Raw genomic sequence first — 22,741 nt, 5'->3', positions numbered from 1 at the left:
TGACTAATGCGGGACGAATATGTAACAGCCAAACAGCTGCCTCGGACTAGTCAGTTATTCGGTTTGGACTTTCCTCCTTGGTAAAACATGGAAACTGAGTGTAGCCTATATGTTTTGGACATGAGGTTTTTTCTCTGGCAGCAGCTTTCATCAGCCCTGCAGCTGCTACTCAATGGCCAAGTTATCAGTTAACAGTTCAGTTTCACTTTGAGGAATGCCGTCCAGATCTGTTTACGTGTGTGCTCCCTGCTGACTGTATTCCCTGTAGAAAGTTGCAGAGTCATGTAGGTGCAGACATTTCCCCCCGCCCTCCAAACGCATCCCGTTGGACGTCAACCCGCAGAGACAACGGCAGCAGCTTCTGCTGCCCTTTGAACTTCGCACATTTCTGCTTTTTGACGTAGGATTGGACGGACGGTTTCCTGAAAGAGCGACGTGGGGGACACAACGAGCTGCCTGCCTGCCTCTGGAGAGCTCATCTTTTGCTCGGACAGCCTCCAGAACCTCGCTTCCGTGTGAATTCGGGCTGCCGTGTTTTGCTGTGACCCGGAGAGTTCGAGTTCTGGTGAGTTACACCGGAGCTGCTTTAATAACAGCTTCACATGCTGTGTTGATGCGCTCTCCAGAAAAAGACAAATCACTGTTAAATGATTGTTCAAGTGTTTGCGGGTCTTGGTGCAGAACTCGTGGTTCGACTTATTTTAGTAACAGTCGCTCTATTGATGCCAGCAAGATATTTGAAATCCTTTAAGTTTATGGTTTTTTATTGTAAGTTTATTTCCTGAAAAGGCGTGCAAAACCCTAAAAGGGAATTGAAACTTTTACTCAGTCGCTTTTGTTGACTCTTTACTGTGACATAACTGGCTCCAAAAGGACCTCATAAATAAAGAATTTGATACATATGATTTGAATTAAAAACATGCACAACAATCAATGATCCAATAGGTGCTCCGTTTTCCAGACGTGTGTAACTTGTGTGCTTTTATTGTGCTATAGGTTGATCCATCAGCTTAAAGTGTGGTTGCCAAATGCTTTAATATCGATCAAGTTTACAGTGTAACTGGCATGTGCAGCCACCAGTAGTGCAGATGTGTAAAAAAACAAAATAAATTCATCTTTTGTTGCAGTATCATATATATATATACATATATTTATATATATATATATATATATAGAAAAGCCTTCCTTTAATTTGAGCACATTCATTAAGTAGGAATAAAATTTCATGTTTGTTTTAGTTTTTTTTTTTTTTTTATCTAACACATAATTATTGGTACCCTTGCCGTCCATAATTTGCACAAACTCCTTTTGCTCTTCTGAAGATTTTTCAAGAACATAAAATACAGAGAAAGAGCTATTTCACCACTCAACTTTGCGAAATCTCTTGTCGTCTTTTATGCACTCTTCTCTGCAGCTCACCACGCTGGTGTTCTACATGATTTAGGTCTGGGGTCAAGATCTAGACTAGTGGACCCAAAAGCGGGCCAAGACTCAGAGGCAGTTTAAGTGTTTTATTGCAAATTTTGTGATGGGGGGGAAATTGGGGGTCCTTGAATGGAGAGCTGTGGCTCCTTGGGGTTTTTCCGTAGTCTTGAGTGTTGCAAGAAGATCCAGGGAGAGTTGCTGCATGTGTTGTCCAGTGGGGAGGGTCTGCTGGAAGTGTTAAAGGGATAAATTTCCTTTGAGAGATAACTTCTAACTGCTCAGACGGGGCCAGCACTAACTTTGGAACTTAGTCAGAGGATCTGGCGATGAGTTGCTGTAAAGCTGGGGTTCCTAAAGATGGTGGAAGATTAGACTAGGCTGCACACTTCCAGTACACTGGGCATATGTTCTGAAGTTAGGCAGAAAGGAAGAGGTGCTGCTCAGGCAGCTGATGACCTCATGACATCCACGGACTGAGATGGCCAACGAAGCAGGTCGATTCTGCTGTGTCTGTTGATTTGGCCATATATTTTAGACCATTATTCTGCTGAAAGACCCAGTGAGAGCCCATTTTTAATTTACTATATTTTTTTATGTCAGATCTACTAATTCAATATGTTGATATTGTCATGATGTCTTAGAAAATATCCAGAAGCCCTGGAAGATAAGCAGGCCCCTATAATGACAGATCCTCCACCATACCTAACAGTGGGCGTGAGGTGCTTTTAGGGTAGGATTTTTGGATAAAAAAATAAACCCAAGTCTAATCTTACCAAAGCACACAGTCCGAGCTACAGCCACAGCACCATTTAGCAAACTCCACACATGTTTTCGTTTGTGGTGGTAGGACAGAAAAAGCTTTGCACGCCTAACAACCAGCTGGCATGTAGACAGCTAGCAGAACGGTTGTTATGGAGACCTGTTAACCCCAAGATGCCACTCTCTTTGCTGCAGTTTAATTTTGAGGTTTGGAGATTGTTTTACCTTCCTTATCTTCCTCCTAACTGTGGATGATGGCAAGATAAATTTGGCTCCAGCCTAGTGACCATTGGCTAAAAGAATCAGCCTAATGGATCTGTGATTAGAAGTGCCTTGAAACTCTGATTAACTTATAAAGGTAATGTATAAATTGAAAAAATACTTTAGATAAATTTATTTTAAAGTGATTGTGAGGGGGATATTTTCCCCCCCACAGAAAATTATTATTAAACTTAAAGGTTGAATTAAAAAAAATGAAGTTATGTTTATGATACTGAAGTAAAAAAAAAAAAAAAAAAAATGATTTTAAGGCTTTTTACATATTTTTAACATGTTTACATAAATGTTTACACATGAGTACATTAAAGCATCTCAGGCCTTCCTGTAACAAAGCTTTTCCACAACTAAGAAGAAACCTTCAGCTAATTGCCGACTGCAAGAAAAACGTTTTCCAGGACCTAAAGGGTCTTTTGAGGGGAGTCCTTTCTTCTGATTTAACCCAAGCCAGAATAGTTATTTTTTGGAGATAATTAAAACCATCCACAAATCTATACAGCTATTTAAAATATAAAGATTTGAAGTAGATTCAACTGAAGCATTACAGTTACTGTATCTTTTGGCAGGAAGTAGGACAAGTACAATCGATATATATGAGAGCTACAGTGCGCTGATTTACATAATAACTTCTATCTTAGAAAAAAGCAGGAAAGGAAGGCTCCAGGGCTGAAATAACACATCACATACACATTGTTCTTTTTGAAAAGAAGATATGCAAGATAATTTGCCTGCTGTGAACATCTGGAAAAATATCTAGTCACTGCAGCTTAGCAGTTTCTAAATGCATGTTTTCAGGAATTATTTTTGAGAGGCTTCCTTTTACAAAGTCCTGCTGCTTGTCACGTTTTATGAGCTGCGGCAACATCAGCTTAAAGCTGAGTGACCAGGTCAGAGTCAGCTGATTGCTGTTCTGCTCTGTGCTGTGTGCAACCTGCCAAGCACAACCAATCTGTAAATGGTTGACTGCTTTTCTGAGCTTGCACTGCCAACTTTATACTTTGAGTTCTGCTCTGAGCAGCTTTAGGAGGCAAATGAGCAAGAATTAAAAACAAAGAGCTATAGTAAACTCTTTGTTTTGAATGTAAAATGTGATTTTATTTTATTTTTTTCTGTTTTTGGCCCACTTTTCAGTTTTAAAACATTGCTCCACGTAAAAGTTATTTTTTATGCAATGCATCCTAACATTTAAGCGACTAACTAAGAAAGCTCTTTACACATCTGGTGCTGAAATCAGTGAGTTGGTCAGAATAAAGTCTGTTTTTTGCACATTTTGCTACTTGACAAGAAAAGTCAGCATACAGGCACTGGAAAGCTTTATTGAAAACTACATTTGAACAGCTCAGCTATATGCATGCATGGTGCTCCTGATTTTCTCTCTGTTGGCCTCTGTTCATATGACCTACAAAATGTTCAAGTGAAAGTCGGAGGTTATGTAGAATTGATTACACAACTGCTTTCCTTCTATCTGGACCACCTTTGCCTTTGCTCAGTGAAATATTCACAGTGTGTGGATGAAATCTGTTCATATGTAAAATATTATTCAAAGGAATTCATGGATTTGTCAAAAGTAGGAGTTTTTTTTTCTGCTGTCTAATGTAAAAGTGTCTTTTTTTTCCGCTTTGAACTGCAAACGGAGGATATTTGGGATTTTATTCAGAGATTTTATGTTTGCCTCAGAGGTGCATTGATCTATTTTCCAGGCTGATACCGATTTCTGGTTTCCTTTGAGATCTGTCTTTCCAAATTGGAAAGAAGAAAAAATGTGCTGCAGGTTCTTTTAATGCAGGAATTAGTTTTGAATAGATCAAAAATGAGTGTAACGAGATTATCTGCATTTATGCATCAAAGGCTTTATGCATCCCTAACCTTTATCTGATGTGCATCAGAGTATATGCTCTTGGTTGATGCGTTCATAGAAAAGGTGGGAATCAGTTTCTACACATTTATTAAATACACAATTCTTTATTTTTTTTAAATATGTGATCAACCGGGAAGAGATTTTTCCAAGGGAATTATGTTCAATTTTCATTCTTGGCTTATTGATCGGTGCTTCTCTAGTAGTTAGATTTTCATTCAGAGATGTACTGGTTCCAGTTTTCCTTGTCATATGCCAGTATTTTTGAAGAAGTATAATAATATGAACTCACTGGCCACTTTATTAGGTACAACTGTTCAACTGCTTTGCAACATGAATAGCAACGTAGTCAACCCAATGACAGCAACTTAATTCATTCAAACTAAGCATCAGAAAGGGGATTTACCTGTCTGAGTTTTTCAGAAGCTGTTGATTTTTACTCACAGCCATCAAACGGTGCAGAGCGGTTCGAGACAAAACCAGCTCAATGTAGCTTAATTTCAGCTATGGTGGTGGCAAAATCAGAATCAGAATCAGAATCAACTTTATTGCCAAGTTCGTACATACAAACAAGGAATTTGCCTCCGGTACACTTTGCTCTTTTGTTCTGTTTTTGCATTACAGAATATACAAATTTACAATTTACAATGTACAATATACACATATCTAATGCAAAAAGGTGCATTTGCAACATCTGTATGCTGTTGTTTTGTACTCTATTGAATGTTCATCAAAGAAACAGCCTGGGGGAAGAAACTGTCTTTGTGGCGGCTGGTTTTAGTAAACAGTGTGTGGGGGATATTTTCTTGGCACAACCCTATGTACCAAAATCTCCGAGGATTATTTCCAACAGTCTTTTAAAGCTTCCATGAAGAATTAAGACAGTTCTGAATGCAAAAATGGTCTAAAGCCTGCTGTGCATATGTGTAATCTCTGCCTTGAGGCCCCCCCCCCCCATTGGGATGTTTCGGTATCACTTCCCAGCAGAGTCACCCAGCATTCAGTGAGATCACAGAAATCAGGATATCTTGCCTAGAAAAGGGAAACTGGGGCACCTTCCTACAGCCGGGTGTCTGGGTGATGGAGGGGTTTTGCTGCGAGGCCTCGACCATGCTGGACCTAAAGAAGCTGCAGGAAGCCCCGTCATTCTGGACCGATTCCAGGTGTCTCAGTCCGTAAGAACGTCTGATGACATCATAGGTAGATGTCCTCAATAAAAGCTCTTTTAAAACCATTTATCAAATGTTAGGTTTTAACATACTGTATCCAAATATCAAGGCCAGGCAAATGTCATACATGTGAGCTTCTGCTTTATTGACATCGACTTAATATACAAGTCAGAATGGTTAAGTCAGCTCGGAGATGAGCTGTATGAAGAGACCTGTTTGATTTGCATTCAAGGACAATTTTCCTAGAGTCAGTATTCCTGCAAAGCTGTCTTTATATTCTGACAAGTAAATATAGAATAATGGGGGTGACCCTCTGCTGCGTGCATCCACTTTTTTTCTTACTTGAAACGATTGTGCACTTTTTGCAGGTGTTTATCAGCAAGCTACTGTGTAGGGAAGGTTCAGGAGTCAATCTTCTGTGACTCACTCTGACTGCACATTACTGCTGGAGAGAAGTTTCTAAAGCAAACAGAAGAAAACCTTGTGTACTGGTTACCTTATCAGTCTAATCAAACATCTCATTATCATCCTAGTAGGGTTGCAATAATTAATAAAAGATTAGAATAGGTGAGATTACCCTGCCATGGTTATCTATAATTATAGCATTGTTGTTCTGTGTTGCTATTTTATGACGATATAAAAGGACTTTAAAATATCTGCAAACACAGAACTCTTGTAAATTACATATTTCAAACCAGTCAAAACAAGACGTCACATTTAGCTATGAGCTAATATGAGGTATGATAAACTTGGGTAAAATTAGCACCATATCAAGGTGTTAACACTAGAATCTAAAATAAAACTGTATATCACGATCTAGTGCTTTTATTTAAAACAAAAAACCTACAATTAGTTGGTTTTTATGCTATTGAGGCACTTCACACCCTGCCCCCCTACAGGCCAAAGACCGTTCTAACCCTCACCAGTTGGCTATTTTTGTAGTTTAAATGCAGTGATACAATTATCTAGCGGCGCGGAAACAAGACATAAACGGCAAAAACAAACAAGCAGTACGGTTCTGTCCTCAAGGAGCTAAAGGCAGAACTCCGCACTAACATAAGCAGAAGGCACTATGCTACTGCTATCAACACAGTGGCCAGGACATGGTCATATCGGCACATTAAATTCATGTCTAAAATAAAGTTTTTTGTCATTTTAGCATTATTTGCAGCTTACTGCTTTGCTTGCCCGTCATTTAGACAGAAGGAACTGAGGTGAAGTCTTTCAGCAAATCCTTCTTTAAACTGGTGGAGGTTGATGAAGAACTCGTCCTTGGAGTGGGGAAAATAGGAATTTGCCTACTGATTTTCATGAAAAATTCAACCAGAAGAGGTTGTGATGCTGGGGGAGGTTGTAATTAACTATATGGGTTAATACAACCAACAACCCAACATTTAGACATATCCACTAGCAGCTTCGGCACATTTAAGCTTGGACTACAAGATCACAGCGAGAAAGTAAAATGGCGAATACGCAGAATTGGTAGCCAGAGGTCAATGACCTTGTTTAGTTGTTCCACAGCAAATACTGTGATGTAACAGTTCAAAAAACGTAACAGAGAACAAAGAAAACTGAACGGATTAAAAATATGACCTAAACAGAATATAAAGATATCTTGGTGGCACCTGGAGGGATTAAATTAATCTTTTCTGCTCTCCTACAGACTCTAAGTACACAACAAAATGTATTTAAGAGCTAAAAAAGTGGATTTTGGTTTTAAAAATACAAAAGCACATTCTCAAAAGGTTTGCTATTCTAGCTTTGTACTCATAACATTAACAATATCTCTATTTCATTAACTTTTCCTATTCCTCTTCTTTTACAGGCTGAGCATCTTAAGAGAGTGGTTTAAAGGAATCCCTACTAAGCCTCCTCTGATTATGGTCTTCAAAGCACTTCCTAATCTGATGCGGAACAGCAGATGATAACAGCGCCCTGAAATATCATAGTGGATTACTGATGTATCCCCAAAACCTATAAAATCTGGACCGAGAAGAATTTGATAATCATGGTTTGACTTGAGAGCTGTCTGAATCCGACACACATGCTGTCAGTCATGAAGGAGCTGAGATATGTGAATAAGGACGCATTGTGGGGTTCAAATGGTTTTCCTAAACGCATGACCTCAAGTTCATGGGTTTCCCTCTTTGCTGCTTGGACTGCATATTGGTTATGCCTATAAATACTAATGGAAAGGACTGTCCTTCTGTTTACATCCTTCATTTCTCAGTAAATGCAAACTGACTGAATAGAGTTTTGTGTAACTTTCTCTGCAAGATGGAGCACATAAAGAAGCGTGCTCCTGTTGAACGTCTGACTCCAGTGATATAAGAAGAAACACGGAAGTACCTGAACTGATAAAGACTGAATGACTCTAACCACGTCACACAACATATAAACATAATCTGGAGTGTTTCTTTCACCTTCCCCAGCATGCATTGCCCTGTCAGGAAGAAACGTCCCACATGTGACTCCGATTTCTCCGCTATTGTTGTTCCCTCCATGCACGGGTCTGGCTATCTTGACTACACTGTGGAGAACCATGCTTCCAGATCCTTTTTGGTCATTGATGAGTTCAGACGGCAAGAGATGCTGTGTGACCTGGTGTTACATGTCACGTACAGGGACAGGACTATGGACTTCAAGGTAATGGCAATGCCAGACGTACTTTAACCTCTTCATATTTTTTCACACTAAAGCCACAAACTTCCATATATGTTATTGATGCTTTATGTGATAGACGTAACACAAATAATGCACCTTTTGAGGTGAAATGTAAAAGGTATATAGTTTACTTTCATAGTTGTTTAGTACCCATGAGTCAACATTGTGTTGGGGTATGTCTCTTCCAGCTTTACATATCTATAAGCTCTATATTTCCCCATTAGAATTAAGGATGAACTTCCACTGGGACAGTGTAGTACAAGATGATTTGATCTAAACCATTCCACGTCACCGTCCTGTTGGAGGAACGACCTCTGCCCCAGTCTCGAGTCTTTTGCAGCCTCTAACAGTTTTTCTACCAAGATTGTTCTGTATTTAGCTCCAACCTTCTTCACATCAACTCTGACCAGCTTCCCTGTCCCTGCTGAAGAAAAGTAGACCCACAGCATGATGCTGCCACCACCATGTTCTACCATGGGGATGGTGCATTCAGGGTGATGTGCAGTGTTTTTTTCACACATGGCAGAAATTCGATTTTGGTCTCATCTGATCACAGCACCTTCTTTGACATGTTTGCAGTATCAACCTCATGGCTTACTGCAAACTGGTCTATTTATGGATTTGTTTTAACAGTGCTGTTTGTCCTGCTGAATCTGTGCATGAAAAAAAACAAAGTGCATGACTACAAGTTGTCATGTTAACAGATTCTCCCATCTAGGCTGTGGATCTTTGCAGCTCCTCTAGAGTTACCATGGCTCTCATGACTGATTCTCTGAATAATGCTTTCCCTGCCCAATCTGTCATTTTAGGTATAATGCACTCTTTCCATTTTTGGATGATTGATTGAACAGATATCTGTTGAATGTTTAAATTTTGGCATATAGTTTTATAACCTAACCCTGCTTTTACAACTGTCTCCCTGACTCTGGTGCTGTGTTCCCTGGTCTTCATGATGCTGTTTGTTCAGTAATGTTCTCCAACAAACCTCTGTTGCCCTCACAGACCAGCTGGATGTAGTTAAGTGAATTACGAAAGCAGTCAGTTGCATTAGGTTTTTTTCGGGGTATCAGAGAAATGGGGCCTGAAAACAAATGCATGCCACAGTTCAGATGTAAAAACTTTGAAAATCATTGATCCTTTTTTCTTGCATCTCAGTTTTATGCATTACGTTGTGTTGGTCCATCACATAAAATAGCAATAAAACACTGAAATTTGTGGCTGTATTGTAAAAAAATGTGAAAAAGGAAAATTGATACTTGATAGAGAATGTATTAAATCAAGAAGCATTTGAATAAATCATGCATTTCTAATAATCAGTATAAATATACATTTAGTTGCTGTTTATGTGAATCGAGCTCATGGATTCCTGCAATACGTTTTACTTATTAAAAGTAGAAAAGTTTAAATATGCTCGTGAGCTCAAGTTAAGCAGCTTGGACAGAAACAGATACCGATCAGCGGGGATAACAAGCATTATTCCAGACTCCAAGTTGTCAATCATCAGGCTGGTTTAACCAACCTGAGTAACAACTTCTTCACTAAGTAACCCTGTGCTTCTCTGTTCAGCCATGTCAACTATAACCTCTGGGCACTGATCAGCTCCTCATAACTTTTCCATGCTCATCATAATTGAATAAACCATCATTGTTTTACATTTTGTTGCTGTCTAATAAATAATCTGTGCCTTGAGATGGTTTTCATGTAATCACAACTTTGTCTTACTTTCAATGCCCAAAACTGAGATTTATTTTCCCTTTTTTCAAGACACTTATCCATACAGGCTAGTTAAAGTTGATTAAACTAAAAATTGTGCATCTGCGAACTGCATATAATTTAAAATAAATGTTGTAAAGTGTGTTTCCAATAAAAATGTTGCACAAGCTAAAAACTGTAGTTAGGAGTAGATATTATTATACCTGATGTATCTGTGTGTTTGATGTGCCCTTGTTTAATTTGTATTTATTGCATAGATTTAAATTATTATCAATGTTAGTTCCCTTCAAGAAAACCTGTGTTACAAGCCTCTGCCACAGCTGGATTGATGTTACTCTGTCTGTGATTCTTTAATAATGGCCACCCAGAATGAACTAAATGCATGCATTATGCTAATTACCTACAGATCTGTATGTTTCTAAAGCAAAAAAAGAACAATTTTAATTAGGAACGAAACATGTCGAATAAAGAAACAGATAGGTTCATCCGTAAGCTTTTGACATTCAATATAAATTATCATGAAACGTCAAATAAAAAGTAAACCTGTGCAGTATTATAAAAACAATTGTGAAGGCTTATCAATCAAGAGGGATTTTAAAGGACCAACCAATCAGAGTTCAAAAACACAATTAAGCTTTCTCTTTAATATTCCATGTTCCCTGACATTTATTTCCCATTTTTTGTGAGTACCAGATTTCTAATAAGCCTGTATTTGTCAGCCTTGATCGTGCAGTATTTTGTTATTAACAAATACTTGTACTTTTTCAGGTTCACAAAGTGGTGCTGGCCTCCTGCAGCGCCTTCTTCAGAGCAATGTTCACAGGAGGCTTCAAGGAGTGCAAGGCTTCGGAGATTGACTTGCGTGACGTGTGCCCCGAGGTGGTGGGACGACTCATCGACTTTGCCTACACCTCCCGCATCACGGTGGGAGAGAAATGTGTGCTGCATCTGCTTTTAGCCGCAATGAGGTAAATGCTCCCAAACGGTAGCACAGCCTGTCGGAGCAAAATTGAGGAAAGCTTGTATTTGGAGACCTACTCTCTCCTTAGGTTTTCCTTCTCTCTTATTCTGTGGAAGGTATCAGATGGAGGATGTGGCCAAGGCGTGTTGTGATTTCCTCACCAAGCACCTGGAGCCAGCCAACGTCATCGGCATATCCCGTTTTGCCGAGGAGATTGGCTGCACAGAGCTGCACAAGACATGCCGAATGTACATCAACTCGCACTTCAGTGAGGTGAAGTTCTCACACCTTTGAGTTACTTTACTGAAAACATATACCAAGGAAACTTTGCTGTATGTCCTGACAGTTTAGTTTTAACTGTAAATAAAGGAGAAGACTGAAAATATTGATGGAAAATCGTGTTTCTGGTAAATCTGACTGGAAACATATAGCTACAGGCTTTAATAAAGTCACTTCCTGTTCTTGTATGTAATGATTTCACGCTGAGGTTAGTGCTACCATGTATTGATAGGACTCATTTATAATTCCACTAACAAAAAAATGGTTCTTCTGCTTCAGAGACATAGCGCTTTGTATTGAACATCTAAAAATGTAATGAATGCAGTTTCAGCTGCTCTCTAGACAGCTCTCTGCTAAACTGAGAGCTGTCTAGAGATATCTGAGCTCACTACAAAGCAGATGACATTGCCCAGACGGACTGTGAATTGCAGGAGCCAATATATTCTTTCTTTCACTTGGATTGTTTGTACAAATGCAGATTTGTTAATTAACAAAATATTGTACACACCCTTTAATGAGGCGTTTTGTCAGAGACTTGGATAATGATCATAAAAAAAAAAAGCTTTGATCAGGACATAGGGACTTTTTATGTGGTCTTCCTCTTTATCGGACAGACTTACATGCACTTTGTCTGAAGTAGCTTACCCTTTGACTTTTTCTGGCTCTACTTTCAGATCCTCAAACAATTTCCTATAATTTTTCACATTCTCTTCATGTGCTACCAGTCCGCTGTCCAACGACGTCAGGTCCTTCACCATGTTTCCCAGTGTTTTTAGCTGAGTCTTAAAGTCTAGCTGCGTGGGCATGTCTGCACAAACCAGTACCATCAGGTCTCCTCCTGGCAAAATGTTGATTGTCAAAGAAGCTAATAGCTAATTTACCAATCTTTGTTTGCTGATCAGCATCCTTTTTATTATGCAATTCTAAATGTGTCACACCACGGCATGCTGAGGTTGCACGATCTGATAACTCAGAGAAAAGTTCAGCTGCAGTGTGTCATATCTGAAACAACACTTCTTTTTATCAAGGTTAAACTATATTTGACCTTTGACACATATATTCCACTTCATGTTGTTAGATTTGTGAATGCAACATTACTACCTGCTAAAAACATTGGACTTAAAAAAATCTCGAAGTAAACTAATTCTAACAGATCTGGCTCTGTGTTTCTAAATCCAGGTGACCAAAGTAGACGAGTTCTTCAGTTTGTCTCACTGCCAGCTGCTGGAGCTTATCAGTCAGGACAGTCTCAAGGTGCTCTGTGAGTCTGAGGTATATAACATAATCAGAAAGAAATGGTTGCGTGTATGCTGTCCCTCCCCCATTGATGTGCATGCTGCTTCCCAGATTTTGTTAAATAATGACACTATTTTCACAAATGCCATACTTTTTACCATTATTTGCATATTACAAATAATATCCTCAACAGGTGTATAAGGCCTGCACAGACTGGGTGCACTGGGATATGGAGGGCAGAGCCCAGTATCTGCATGCTCTGTTGAATGCTGTTCATATTTATGCACTACCTCCTAAGTTTCTAAAGAATCAGCTGCTGTCCTGCCCCATCCTCAGCAAGGTAAAGCTTAGCATTGAAAATCTAACAGAGGTTGTGTGCTGGAAATCACATTCATGTTTGTAATTCTTGGTTAATTTCCAAACTTTTGGTGTTTTTGAATTGTTGTTTATTTATATATCTCCAGGCTAATTCCTGCAAGGACTTCCTGTCTAAAATCTTCCAGGAAATGACACTGATGAAGCTACCTCCTGCACCGATCCGTGGAACCCAGCTCATCTATGTCGCCGGAGGGTACTTACTTTAAATATCCTCAACAGCTACTTGTTCCTTTTGTAGACCCTGTGAAGAGTTTTGATTATATCATGTCTGAATTGCCTTTAGAAGAGATTGAGTCTGCCACCCAGTGGCTCATTTAGAAAGCACAGTCTGGCTTCTCAAAGACGAGGCATCCCTTGTGGTCTTATGAATTATATTTATATTTATATTATATTTCTCTTAAGGGCTTTTTTGTAAAACCTTTTTAAAGCAAATAAAAATAAGTCTGACACACACACACATGCACCAGCATCTGTGTGACAGCAGCTGACCGGCAGCATGCAGCAACAGGAGCTGCTTCAAACAGTTGATGGAAACTCTGCTCAGTCTGGCACTTTCCCCTTTGGGGGCTTTATAATTATTACTGTTTAAATCATTTAAATACCTCGGGAGTATGAAGAAGAATATATCTTAACCTCAGTCTCTGAATGTGCATTTCATGAAAATGTGCTCGTTTTCTGGTCAGGAGGACGAGAAGACGATTAAAATTCTTAATCATGGTCATACTTTCAGCTTAATAAAAATATTCTTTAGTCACTCTGGATATTTCTCTGATAGCTTTCTCCCTCTTTATGACTTTTCTCTGTTCAGATACCGGCAGCATTCCCTGACCACCATGCAGGCTTATGATCCCAGGGAGAAGGTCTGGATAAAACTGGCTGACATGGGAACTCCGTGCAGTGGTCTGGGAGCCTGTACGCTGTTTGGACTCATTTATACTGTAGGTCATATAATGTATGTCATTGAGTTTGAATCTATGAATAATGTTCTTCATCTATAATTTAATGTAAGGATAACAATGTCTTTACCTTTAGGCTTAGGTTGCTGTACTTGAAATGAGATGATTCTGATATGATGTTTTTAATATTCAGGTTGGAGGCAGGAACCTGTCACTGCAGACTAACTTAGATTCCAGCTTTCTGTGCTGCTACAACCCAATGACCAACCAGTGGAGCCAACGAGCTTCTCTCAACATCCCTAGGAACCGGGTCGGAGTTGCCGTTGTGGACGGCTGCATCTACGCTGTGGGGGGTTCCCAGGGCTCCGTACATCACAACACGGTGGAGAGGTGACACTTTATATGCATTCATTTATCCAGGCCCGCCAGTAATAATTTAATATGCGACATTTACTAGGATGAACGTCAAAAGAGTTTCACTCCTTTACTTTTAAATCCCATTGAGCCTCCTTTGGGCATGTCTCACTGAAACCTAAAGAGGTTAAACAGTTTACTGCGAGTAGCCAAATCAGACAAAACATGTTGGGACAAACCTTCCTGGAAAGTCAGTCTTGATGGGAATACTTTACATCTTCTTGGTGCCTGAAGTAGCTCCATTGTTGTGTCATTCTGTTACCATCAAAGACAGCGTGACTTTCTTTTATCAATTTAAATTTAAAAAGAATGGACCTCGTAGACATGCAATAATTATTAGCACTCATCTGCACCTAAATATAAAAAATGCTGATGAAACCTGATGCAAAAATTTTATGTGAAACATTAAAAACAAATACGCTATATTGCCAAAATATTTGTCTGTCTACTTTTACATGTACATGAACTTTGATGACATCCTATTTAGGGCTGCAACTTATGATTATTTTGCTAATTGATTAATATGTTGGCTATTTTTTTGATTAATCGATTAACAATCAGATAGAAAAAGGTGCTTAATAGAAGATTAGTTGAACCAGGTGAAGCTAAAACTGCCACTTGAGGATATCTGGATTGAGCACATTTACAGACAAGGAAGGTTTTTTATCTTAAATGAAAGATATATGTTTTGTCCAGTTTTGTCTTAATCACTGCTATGGGTGGGTTGTTCTTTCAGCAAAAGGCATGTTTAAGAGTCTGTATACTCCAGTTAACAATTATTTGATTTTAATAATCGATTGATCAAGATTAATCAAGATTGATCAAGATTAAGATTGATTCAGCCCTAATCCTATTAATCTACAATGTCCAATTTGTTGATGGACCTCCATCATCTGTAAACGTCTTTAACAAGGTTTAGTAGTGTATTCATAGTTGGATGAGAAAACCAGAACCGCAGCCTCAGCCCTAATTCATCCCAAACGTGTTCAAGAAGATCGAGATCAGAGCTCTCTGCAGGCCAGTCAAGTTTCTCCACACTAAACTTTATACACCTGCAACCATGGAAGTGATTGGAACACCAGAATTCCTTGATTTGGTGGTGTGACCCAATACTTTTGGCAATATACTGTATATTAATAATATTACTTGGGAATAAACAAGCCAAGAAATTCAAGGAACCATCTCATGACTCAGTGGGGAGTTATTACTGCTAAACTGAGATGATGCGATAATGCCATTACATGCATACTCTGCTGCAGATAGAGGACAGATTAACAGGCCGAAAGTTTAAACCAAATGCTTTTCTCACGGACACCTTGCCAAGGTGACTGTAATGCAGATATATAACTCCAAATCAAAGGGGGAAATTAAAGAAAAAGTAGGTTCTTTCATTTTTTCATCCTCACAAAAATCTGGGAGTAACACATTATTTTATGTTTTAGTCTTGAAAAGATCCAAAGCAGTGGTAAGGATTAAAGTGAGAGGTTTGACAAGATCTGAGGTCCTTTCTTGTCATGTTAGAGAAACACTTGCTGCACTATAATTTGATCTGTTGGATAGGGTGTGAAAATGTAACTCTGCAGCCATCCCACTCAACTGGACTTTTTTTGTTTCCTTCCTCCCAATCAAATGTGATTTTCCATATCGAAATAATGCCTGGGTTTGGTTATCTGTTTGCCTGAAGTCCAGGAACATAATGTGACATGTAGCTCATCAACATTTGGCTTTTGTAAAAGCATTTTAACTTTCTTTATTGTTGTGTCAACTAATGCTAAATTGTATCAACAGATCAGAAACAGGTGTTTCTTAACAAAATAGAATATCATTAAACTGTGAAAGAATTTTAGTTTGAAAGTGTAGCTCAAATAGACTTTTCTTCACAATCCTCTGAATGCAGAGCTTATTCCCACTGCTTGTGCACCTTTTTCTACCACACTTCTTCCTTCCTCTCAACTTTCCATTAATGGAAATTTCAGGGCACCATTCCTGCCTCACTGTCTTCTTCTACTTCTGCTGCTGGGTTCTCTTCAGCTCTGCTTGATCTCTGACCTCAGGACCCCATCACCCTCCTGGGCTATGAGATTAAAGACCCTCTCCTTCCTTCCTGACATATGGAAAGCACATTCAAGGGGTAGAGATGTGTTGATCACTCCGTGAAATGTTGAACATCATGGCCATGGAGTGATAAGATTAGAGCTTTGACACCAAAATCAAACATATACTGTATTGTCTAATAGAGATGTACAGATACATCTCAGAAAATTAGAACATCGTTAAAAAGTTCAATATTTTTTGTCACTCATTTTTAGAAAGGGAAACTCATATATTACATAGATTCATTACACATAGAAGGAAATATTTCCAGCCTTTATTTCTTGTAATATTGATGATATTGGCTTACAGATAATGAAAATCCAAAATTTAGTATCCAAGAAAATTTGAATATTGATAAAAAGTTCAATATTGGAAACTCATGGTGTCACACCGTAATCGGATAATTAACTACAAAGGTTTACTGAGCCTCTAAATGGTCTTTCACTCTGGGTCATAGGCAACACAATCATTGGGAAGACTGCTGACTGGACAGATGTCCAGAAGACTGTCATTGAGACCCTCCACAAGGAGGGTAAGCCACAAAAGGTCCTTGCTAAAAATGGGGGTTGTTAACAGAGTTCTATATTCAGGCATATTCATGGAAACCTGAGTGGAAGGAAAAGGTACACCAGCAACAGGGATAACCACAGCCTTGTCAAGCAAAATCCATTCAATAATTTGGGGGAGCTTCACAATGATTGGCCTGAGGCTGGGGTCTGTGCATCAGGAGCCACTACGCACAGATGGGTCCTACACATAGGCTACAAGTGTCTTACCTGGGCCAAGTAGGAAAAGAATTGGACTGTTGCTATCTGGACCAAAGTCAATTTGAAAATCAAGGTCCCAGAGTCTGAAGAACGAGTGGAGAGGCACAGAATCCACGTTGCTTAAAGTCCAGTGTGAGGTTTCCTTAGTTAGTAATGGTTTGGGGTGCCATGTCATCTGCTGGTGTTGGTCCACTATGTCCACTTTCAACACAGCTCTCTACCAGGAAATGTTAAAACACTTCATGCTTCCCTCTGCTGAGTTGCTGATTTCATTTTCACAAAGACTTGCCACCTGCCCACACTGCCAAACGTACCAAAAGCTGGTTCAATAACCACATTGTTTCTGTGCCTTACTGGCCAGCAAACTGGCCTGACCTAAACCCCATAAAGAATCTATTGAGTATTGTCAACAGGAAGCTGAGAGACATCAGAACCAATAATGCAAATGACCTGAAGGCTGCTACCAAAGTAACCTGGACTTCATTACACCTCAGCAGTGCAAGAAGCTGATTTTCTCCATGCAATGCTGCATTGAAGGAGTAATTCATGCAAAAGGAGGCCCAGCCAAGTATTGAGTGCATAGAAATGAACATACCTTTCAGAAGACCTGACATTTCTGTTTAAAATGTACTTTTTTATTGATCTTATGAAATATTCAAATTTACTGAGACACAGAATTTTTGGTTTTCATTATCTGTAAGCCATAATCATCATAATTACAAGATATAAAGGCTTGAAATATATAATAAATCATACCCTGATATGAATTCCGCTTTCTGAAATAAATGGCAAAAAATATTGAATTATGAAATATTCTTCATGATATTCAAATTCTACCTGAATTAGATGGATCTGTTCTTCAACATTTCTGCTTAATTTGTCTGACTGAAATGAGTTAAAGGTTGTGAGGGCATGTTGCTGCACAAGGAGCTTACATACAACTATGATGCCTGTTACGTGTAAGGCTGTGTAAACACTAAGAATTTTAAGCTTTTGTTTCACTTTGCAGAGAAGGTTTTGAGGGCGATGACAGATCGCTCAAATTGAAAGCAGATTTGTTGGTGCTCACCAACTTCCCATGCTTTAACTCTTTTTAAAGATGCTTATTTGTTTACCTTGTACAATCATTATAAGTGGTGGATTTGATGTGTAATTCATGTGTAATTCATTCAATAAGGCAGTTTTAAGAAGGTCCCAGGGGGCAGCGAAAGAAAGAATGTAATGCATGTAATAAAAATAATGCCGATAACGAAGGAAATTTGTATGCAGTGCAAGAACAGAACAAATCAAAAGTAAATTAATCATAAGAACTGATTCTAATTTGTTTTTAATATCAACCGGTTTTCGGTAATTTACAGCTGGATTAAACCCAGTCCTGCAACAAAGCCTGAAACCCTTTAAATCATTAACCTGAACCATTCTTACTCTTGACTCATGATTTTCTGTCCTACGCCTAACATTCTCTGCCTTTACAAGCGGAACCTTTAAGAAATTGTTAGATTTTCAGAAATGTATATTTTTGGCCTCCATCATGCCAGTTTTCATGCAAAATCTTGCAGGATTCCTCAGCTGGTAACTTTTAAAGTGTCTGTATGTTCGCCTCTAGTCTGCCTCCTCTGCTGTTTCAACATCTTTGGCTTCAAATAAAGCTTGTTAATATTTGCCAAGCACGGTGGCTGGCTTAACCTAATCCACTCAAAGTTGACTGGCTCTTGCAGACCAACGAGGTCAGTGCACTCAGCCGCACCTCCCTCTGCATCGGATTGAAGTTTGCAGAGATTTATTGGTACCAATTTTCATGTAAAGTCAAAAAGGCAAATAATATATGATCACCCAACTCAGTAGCTGCTGTTTGTATTTTGCAGATGGGATCCAGAATGTAATCGCTGGTCTTTTGTTTGTCCGATGTCGGTGGCTCGGCTGGGAGCGGGCGTGGCGGCTTCTGGGGGGGCTCTGTATGTGGTGGGGGGATATGATGGCCAGAACCGCTGGAACACAGCTGAGCGATACCAGCCTGACACAAACACCTGGCACCCTCTAGCTCCTATGAACACTATGCGCAGTGGACTGGGTGAGTTGAAGAGCCTGATTTATACAGATTTGTGTTTCTCTGATAGGTTTCATGTTATTTTTATTTACTGTGACGTGAAAAAGGATTTGTCCTCTTACAGGTTTACTTTCTTATCCTGCCTTTATACTAAACAAATATGTTCGTCTAAATTATGTTGACAAGTTTTGATTTTTATCATATAAAAATGTATTACCCTCACTGATTCAGCCACTACATTCCTTGTTTTGCAGGATTGGTGAGCTTGAACTCTTACCTGTATGCCATAGGAGGCTATGATGGCCGGAACCAGCTGTGCACAGTGGAACGTTACAATATCGGCAGGAACATCTGGGAGCCCAGAGCCCCCATGAAGCACTGCCGCAGCGCACTGGGTGTCGCAGTCCACCAGGGACGCATCTACATCTTTGGTCAGTCTTAGCACTGATATTGGTCTCATAACAGAGATGTCAGGAAAAAGTACAGTTCCTTGCAAACATATTTACACCCATGAAGCTTTTTCATATTTTGTCACATCACAACCACACACTTTGATGTAGTTCTATGGGATATTATGTGATACAAAATACAAATGATGCACCTCATAGGTCCGTGGAATTTGACTCGTCATTGGGTGGCTCCAGTTTCAAAATAAACATGATAGATAAAGCCTCTGATACACTGTCAGATGAGTTTTTAATCTTCTTCAAAGGCAAAATTGGTGTAAAGTGTGGAGGAATTGGATTTAGGCGACAATAAAAGTGGTGTTTTGATGGTCTTGTGTTTTGATGGTCTTGTGTTGCAAACCTCAGCAACACAAGACATGATAAGCAGTTGAAGATGATACATAGGCCCTACTGATGAGTTGAAAGTAAAAAATGGGGGAGAAAAAAGTATTTGTAAGTTGCTAAATGCACAATACAATTAGACACGTTGTCTGCCTGCTACGTAATCCCCTTAATAATTGTTATTAGAAATGTTTAGATGGACATTTGCCGTTTCTGTGTTAATGTGCAGACTTTGCGCAGCCAACCAAGTCAATTTCACTTCATCCCGTTTTAATTGCATTTAACTGTATGGATGGTTTAAATGCTCTCTAAATGAATCAGATTTAAGCCAGACAGACACATAAATATAACCCACATTGAACAAATACAAGTCTTTGGTAAGATACACCCTCCATTTTTACAAGTTAAGTAAAGAATGCAAAAGAAACATATTATTTTCCTATCAAATGGCACTTGTGACAGTACTTTTAGTTGACAATCTGAATATTCAGGGTTTTTTATTTGTAAATATATAAATGTGAATAACATCATTTTATTTCATTTGTTTTTGTCATTCTGTATGTGGCAAATCATACCTATAATTCTTTCTTGAAGGTGCTAATTTTTGTTTATATTTTATATTTTGTGTTGTGCAATAAATGCAAAAGTTCAAGTGTAAAAACAAAAATAAAACAAAACAAAATTATTTGAGAGAAACATTGTGTCGGGTCTCTAACTTTAGCTCCAAAGAGCCTCTTTCCAGAAACTTTTAGATGTATCCCTGTTCCAACACACCTGAATGAAATGAATGCAACGTTGCCAGGCCTCTGGCGAACTATGACATGCTGAGGTAGTTAATTAACCGTTTAATTTAGGTTTGTTGGAGGCAGTGATGAATCTAAAAGTTGCAGGACAGTACCTATTGGGACTGGGGTTGGAGACCCCTGCCTTAGATCTATTGATTAATGAAAAAAAAAAGTGTTCTATTGAGAAGATTAGCCTTACATGCATTTATCTTCTATCCCCTTAAATCTGATTCATTAGGTAAGGTCAACGATCCTAAACATATAACCAGAGCTACAATGGAATAGTTTAGATCAAAGCGTGTTCATTTGTTAGAATGGCCCAGTCAAAGTCCAGACATTTCATCATTGAAACACTACTATGTGATGGTCTGTCACCTAAAGTCCCAATACAGTATTTTGAGGTTTACGGTTGTAGCATGAAAAAATGTAAAAGAAAAAAAAAATGGCTCTTCTGGTTTGTTAATTATTGTTAATTAAGCTGTAGAAGAACAATAATACCTGTTCAGAAAAATATTAGGTCATTCTGATTATTTTGCAGACCAGTCTATTCGTACGCCATCCTTTGTTATTACAGTGGGGGTCTACTTTGCTTTATCTGTAATGTGGCTTTGTGGCTGTTTGAAAAAATAGAATAAATATGGTTCAGATAGCAGTTAAAACATGCACCCTGCCGATTCTGTGCCTATATAAAACCAATTTGCTTATCCTGAACTCTGGTAATCAACTGGTTTAAGATAGAAAAATCAGTTTCAACTACTGAATAATAGAACTATTAAGCTGCTTCTTAATTATTGTTTTTCCTCCTTCTTTAACTCTGCTCTGTGTGGATCATTCAGGAGGATTTAACCAGCATGGCTTCCTGTCCAGTGTTGAGTGCTACTGTCCTGAGAAAAACGAGTGGACGCCTGTCACAGACATGCCTATTGGACTCAGCGGCATGGGCATCACCGTCACCATGGAGCCTTGCCCTGGCTCCCTGCCTGAACAAGCGGACGAGGACGAAGCCATGTAGCCTAAAAGATGAAGAACGAAGGGGTGTTCTGGGAGAAAAAGGTTCATCCAAATCAAAGACATTCCAAAATCAGTAATAACTCTTTGTATGTCCCCTCCTTCATGAATTTCACTAATAATGCACCTTAGGGTAAAGCACAACATAATTCCCCTACTTGATGTATGAAGATGGGTAGTTTTCTTTTTCACAATCACGCACAAAAATGTATCTACCCGACTGAATAATTGTTTATTCCGATATCTTTGTAAAATATACAAATACGGTTTTAGCCTTGGTGACGGACTCTCACAAGTTTTTATCCCTCCGTTCTTTGTACCCTTCAGGTGGTCAGAGCCACAAAAATATCTAAGAAGTCCATTTAAATTTCTTTGATTGTTTTCATTTCTCATCTCTTCTACCTTCATCTTTACCAACAGCGATTCTCAAAAGTTAACCCCTGTTAAGCGTTCATGTTTTAGCTTAAAACAATGACCATGATACATTTTGTAACTTTTTCCACCAGTAATATGATCTATATCCCTTATATTTCACTCAAAAACAAACAAATTTGCTGCAAAAAACGTGTTGCCACAGTGTGCACACCTTTAAACTAATACTAATAAAGCAACTTTTGATTAAATTTCAGACACTTAACATGGCACATTATGACCGCTCTACCTTACAAAAGTGCTCCAAAGATAATGAAGAGATCTCCTTTCCACAGCCCTTACCAAGAAATCCCACAAAATCTCTGTCAGGTTTTGGTCATTCCAAAACCTTGCTTTTCTTCTGGTGAAGCCATTGTTTATTTGAATGTATGCTTCGACTCACTGTGATGCTGAAAGATGTTGAAAAACAATCCATTTCCATCTGGCGAGAAGTAGTCCAGGAGCATGCATGATGCTGCCATTACCATGTTTCACAGTAGACATGGTGTTCCTTTTAATGAGGAACAGTGTTGTTTCTGTGCTAAGCATACATTTAGGAATTTTTGGCCCAAAAATTCCATATTGGCAATTTATACATCCTCCCACAAGAGGAAGATTTTAGCCAGGCTCGGATGTTTTCTTTGAAAGAAGCTCCACTTATTAACCCGGACATGTGGTAGCAGATTGTTTTAACATTTAGAACACAACTAGAACTCTTTCATTGTTAATGTCAGACTCTTAGGAGCAACTTTGATCATTTTCATTCTTGTTTTTATCAAGTTTCTGTGTCTTGAGGGTCTAGGGCTGCACCATATG

At 38.9% G+C, this 22,741-nt stretch overlaps 1 protein-coding gene across 1 annotated transcript; it reads left to right on the top strand.

Annotated features, from left to right (window-relative positions):
* The first annotated feature begins 272 nt into the window (after positions 1–272).
* keap1a (kelch-like ECH-associated protein 1a) lies at positions 273–21,885 on the top strand. Its single transcript, XM_047346101.1, has 12 exons — positions 273–565; positions 7,310–8,130; positions 10,630–10,829; positions 10,939–11,095; positions 12,281–12,373; positions 12,531–12,677; positions 12,802–12,908; positions 13,524–13,653; positions 13,805–14,001; positions 18,752–18,957; positions 19,188–19,364; positions 21,343–21,885. The coding sequence occupies exons 2-12, from the start codon at positions 7,918–7,920 to the stop codon at positions 21,516–21,518; spliced, it is 1,803 nt and encodes a 600-aa protein (XP_047202057.1). The 5' UTR covers positions 273–565; positions 7,310–7,917; the 3' UTR covers positions 21,519–21,885.
* Positions 21,886–22,741: the final 856 nt, after the last annotated feature.

Source organism: Girardinichthys multiradiatus, chromosome 19 (genome assembly GCF_021462225.1).
Source record: "Girardinichthys multiradiatus isolate DD_20200921_A chromosome 19, DD_fGirMul_XY1, whole genome shotgun sequence".
NCBI classification, from domain to species: domain Eukaryota; kingdom Metazoa; phylum Chordata; class Actinopteri; order Cyprinodontiformes; family Goodeidae; genus Girardinichthys; species Girardinichthys multiradiatus.
The sequence above is the reverse complement of the archived record's forward strand: the minus strand, read 5'-3'. Positions and strand labels throughout refer to the sequence as shown.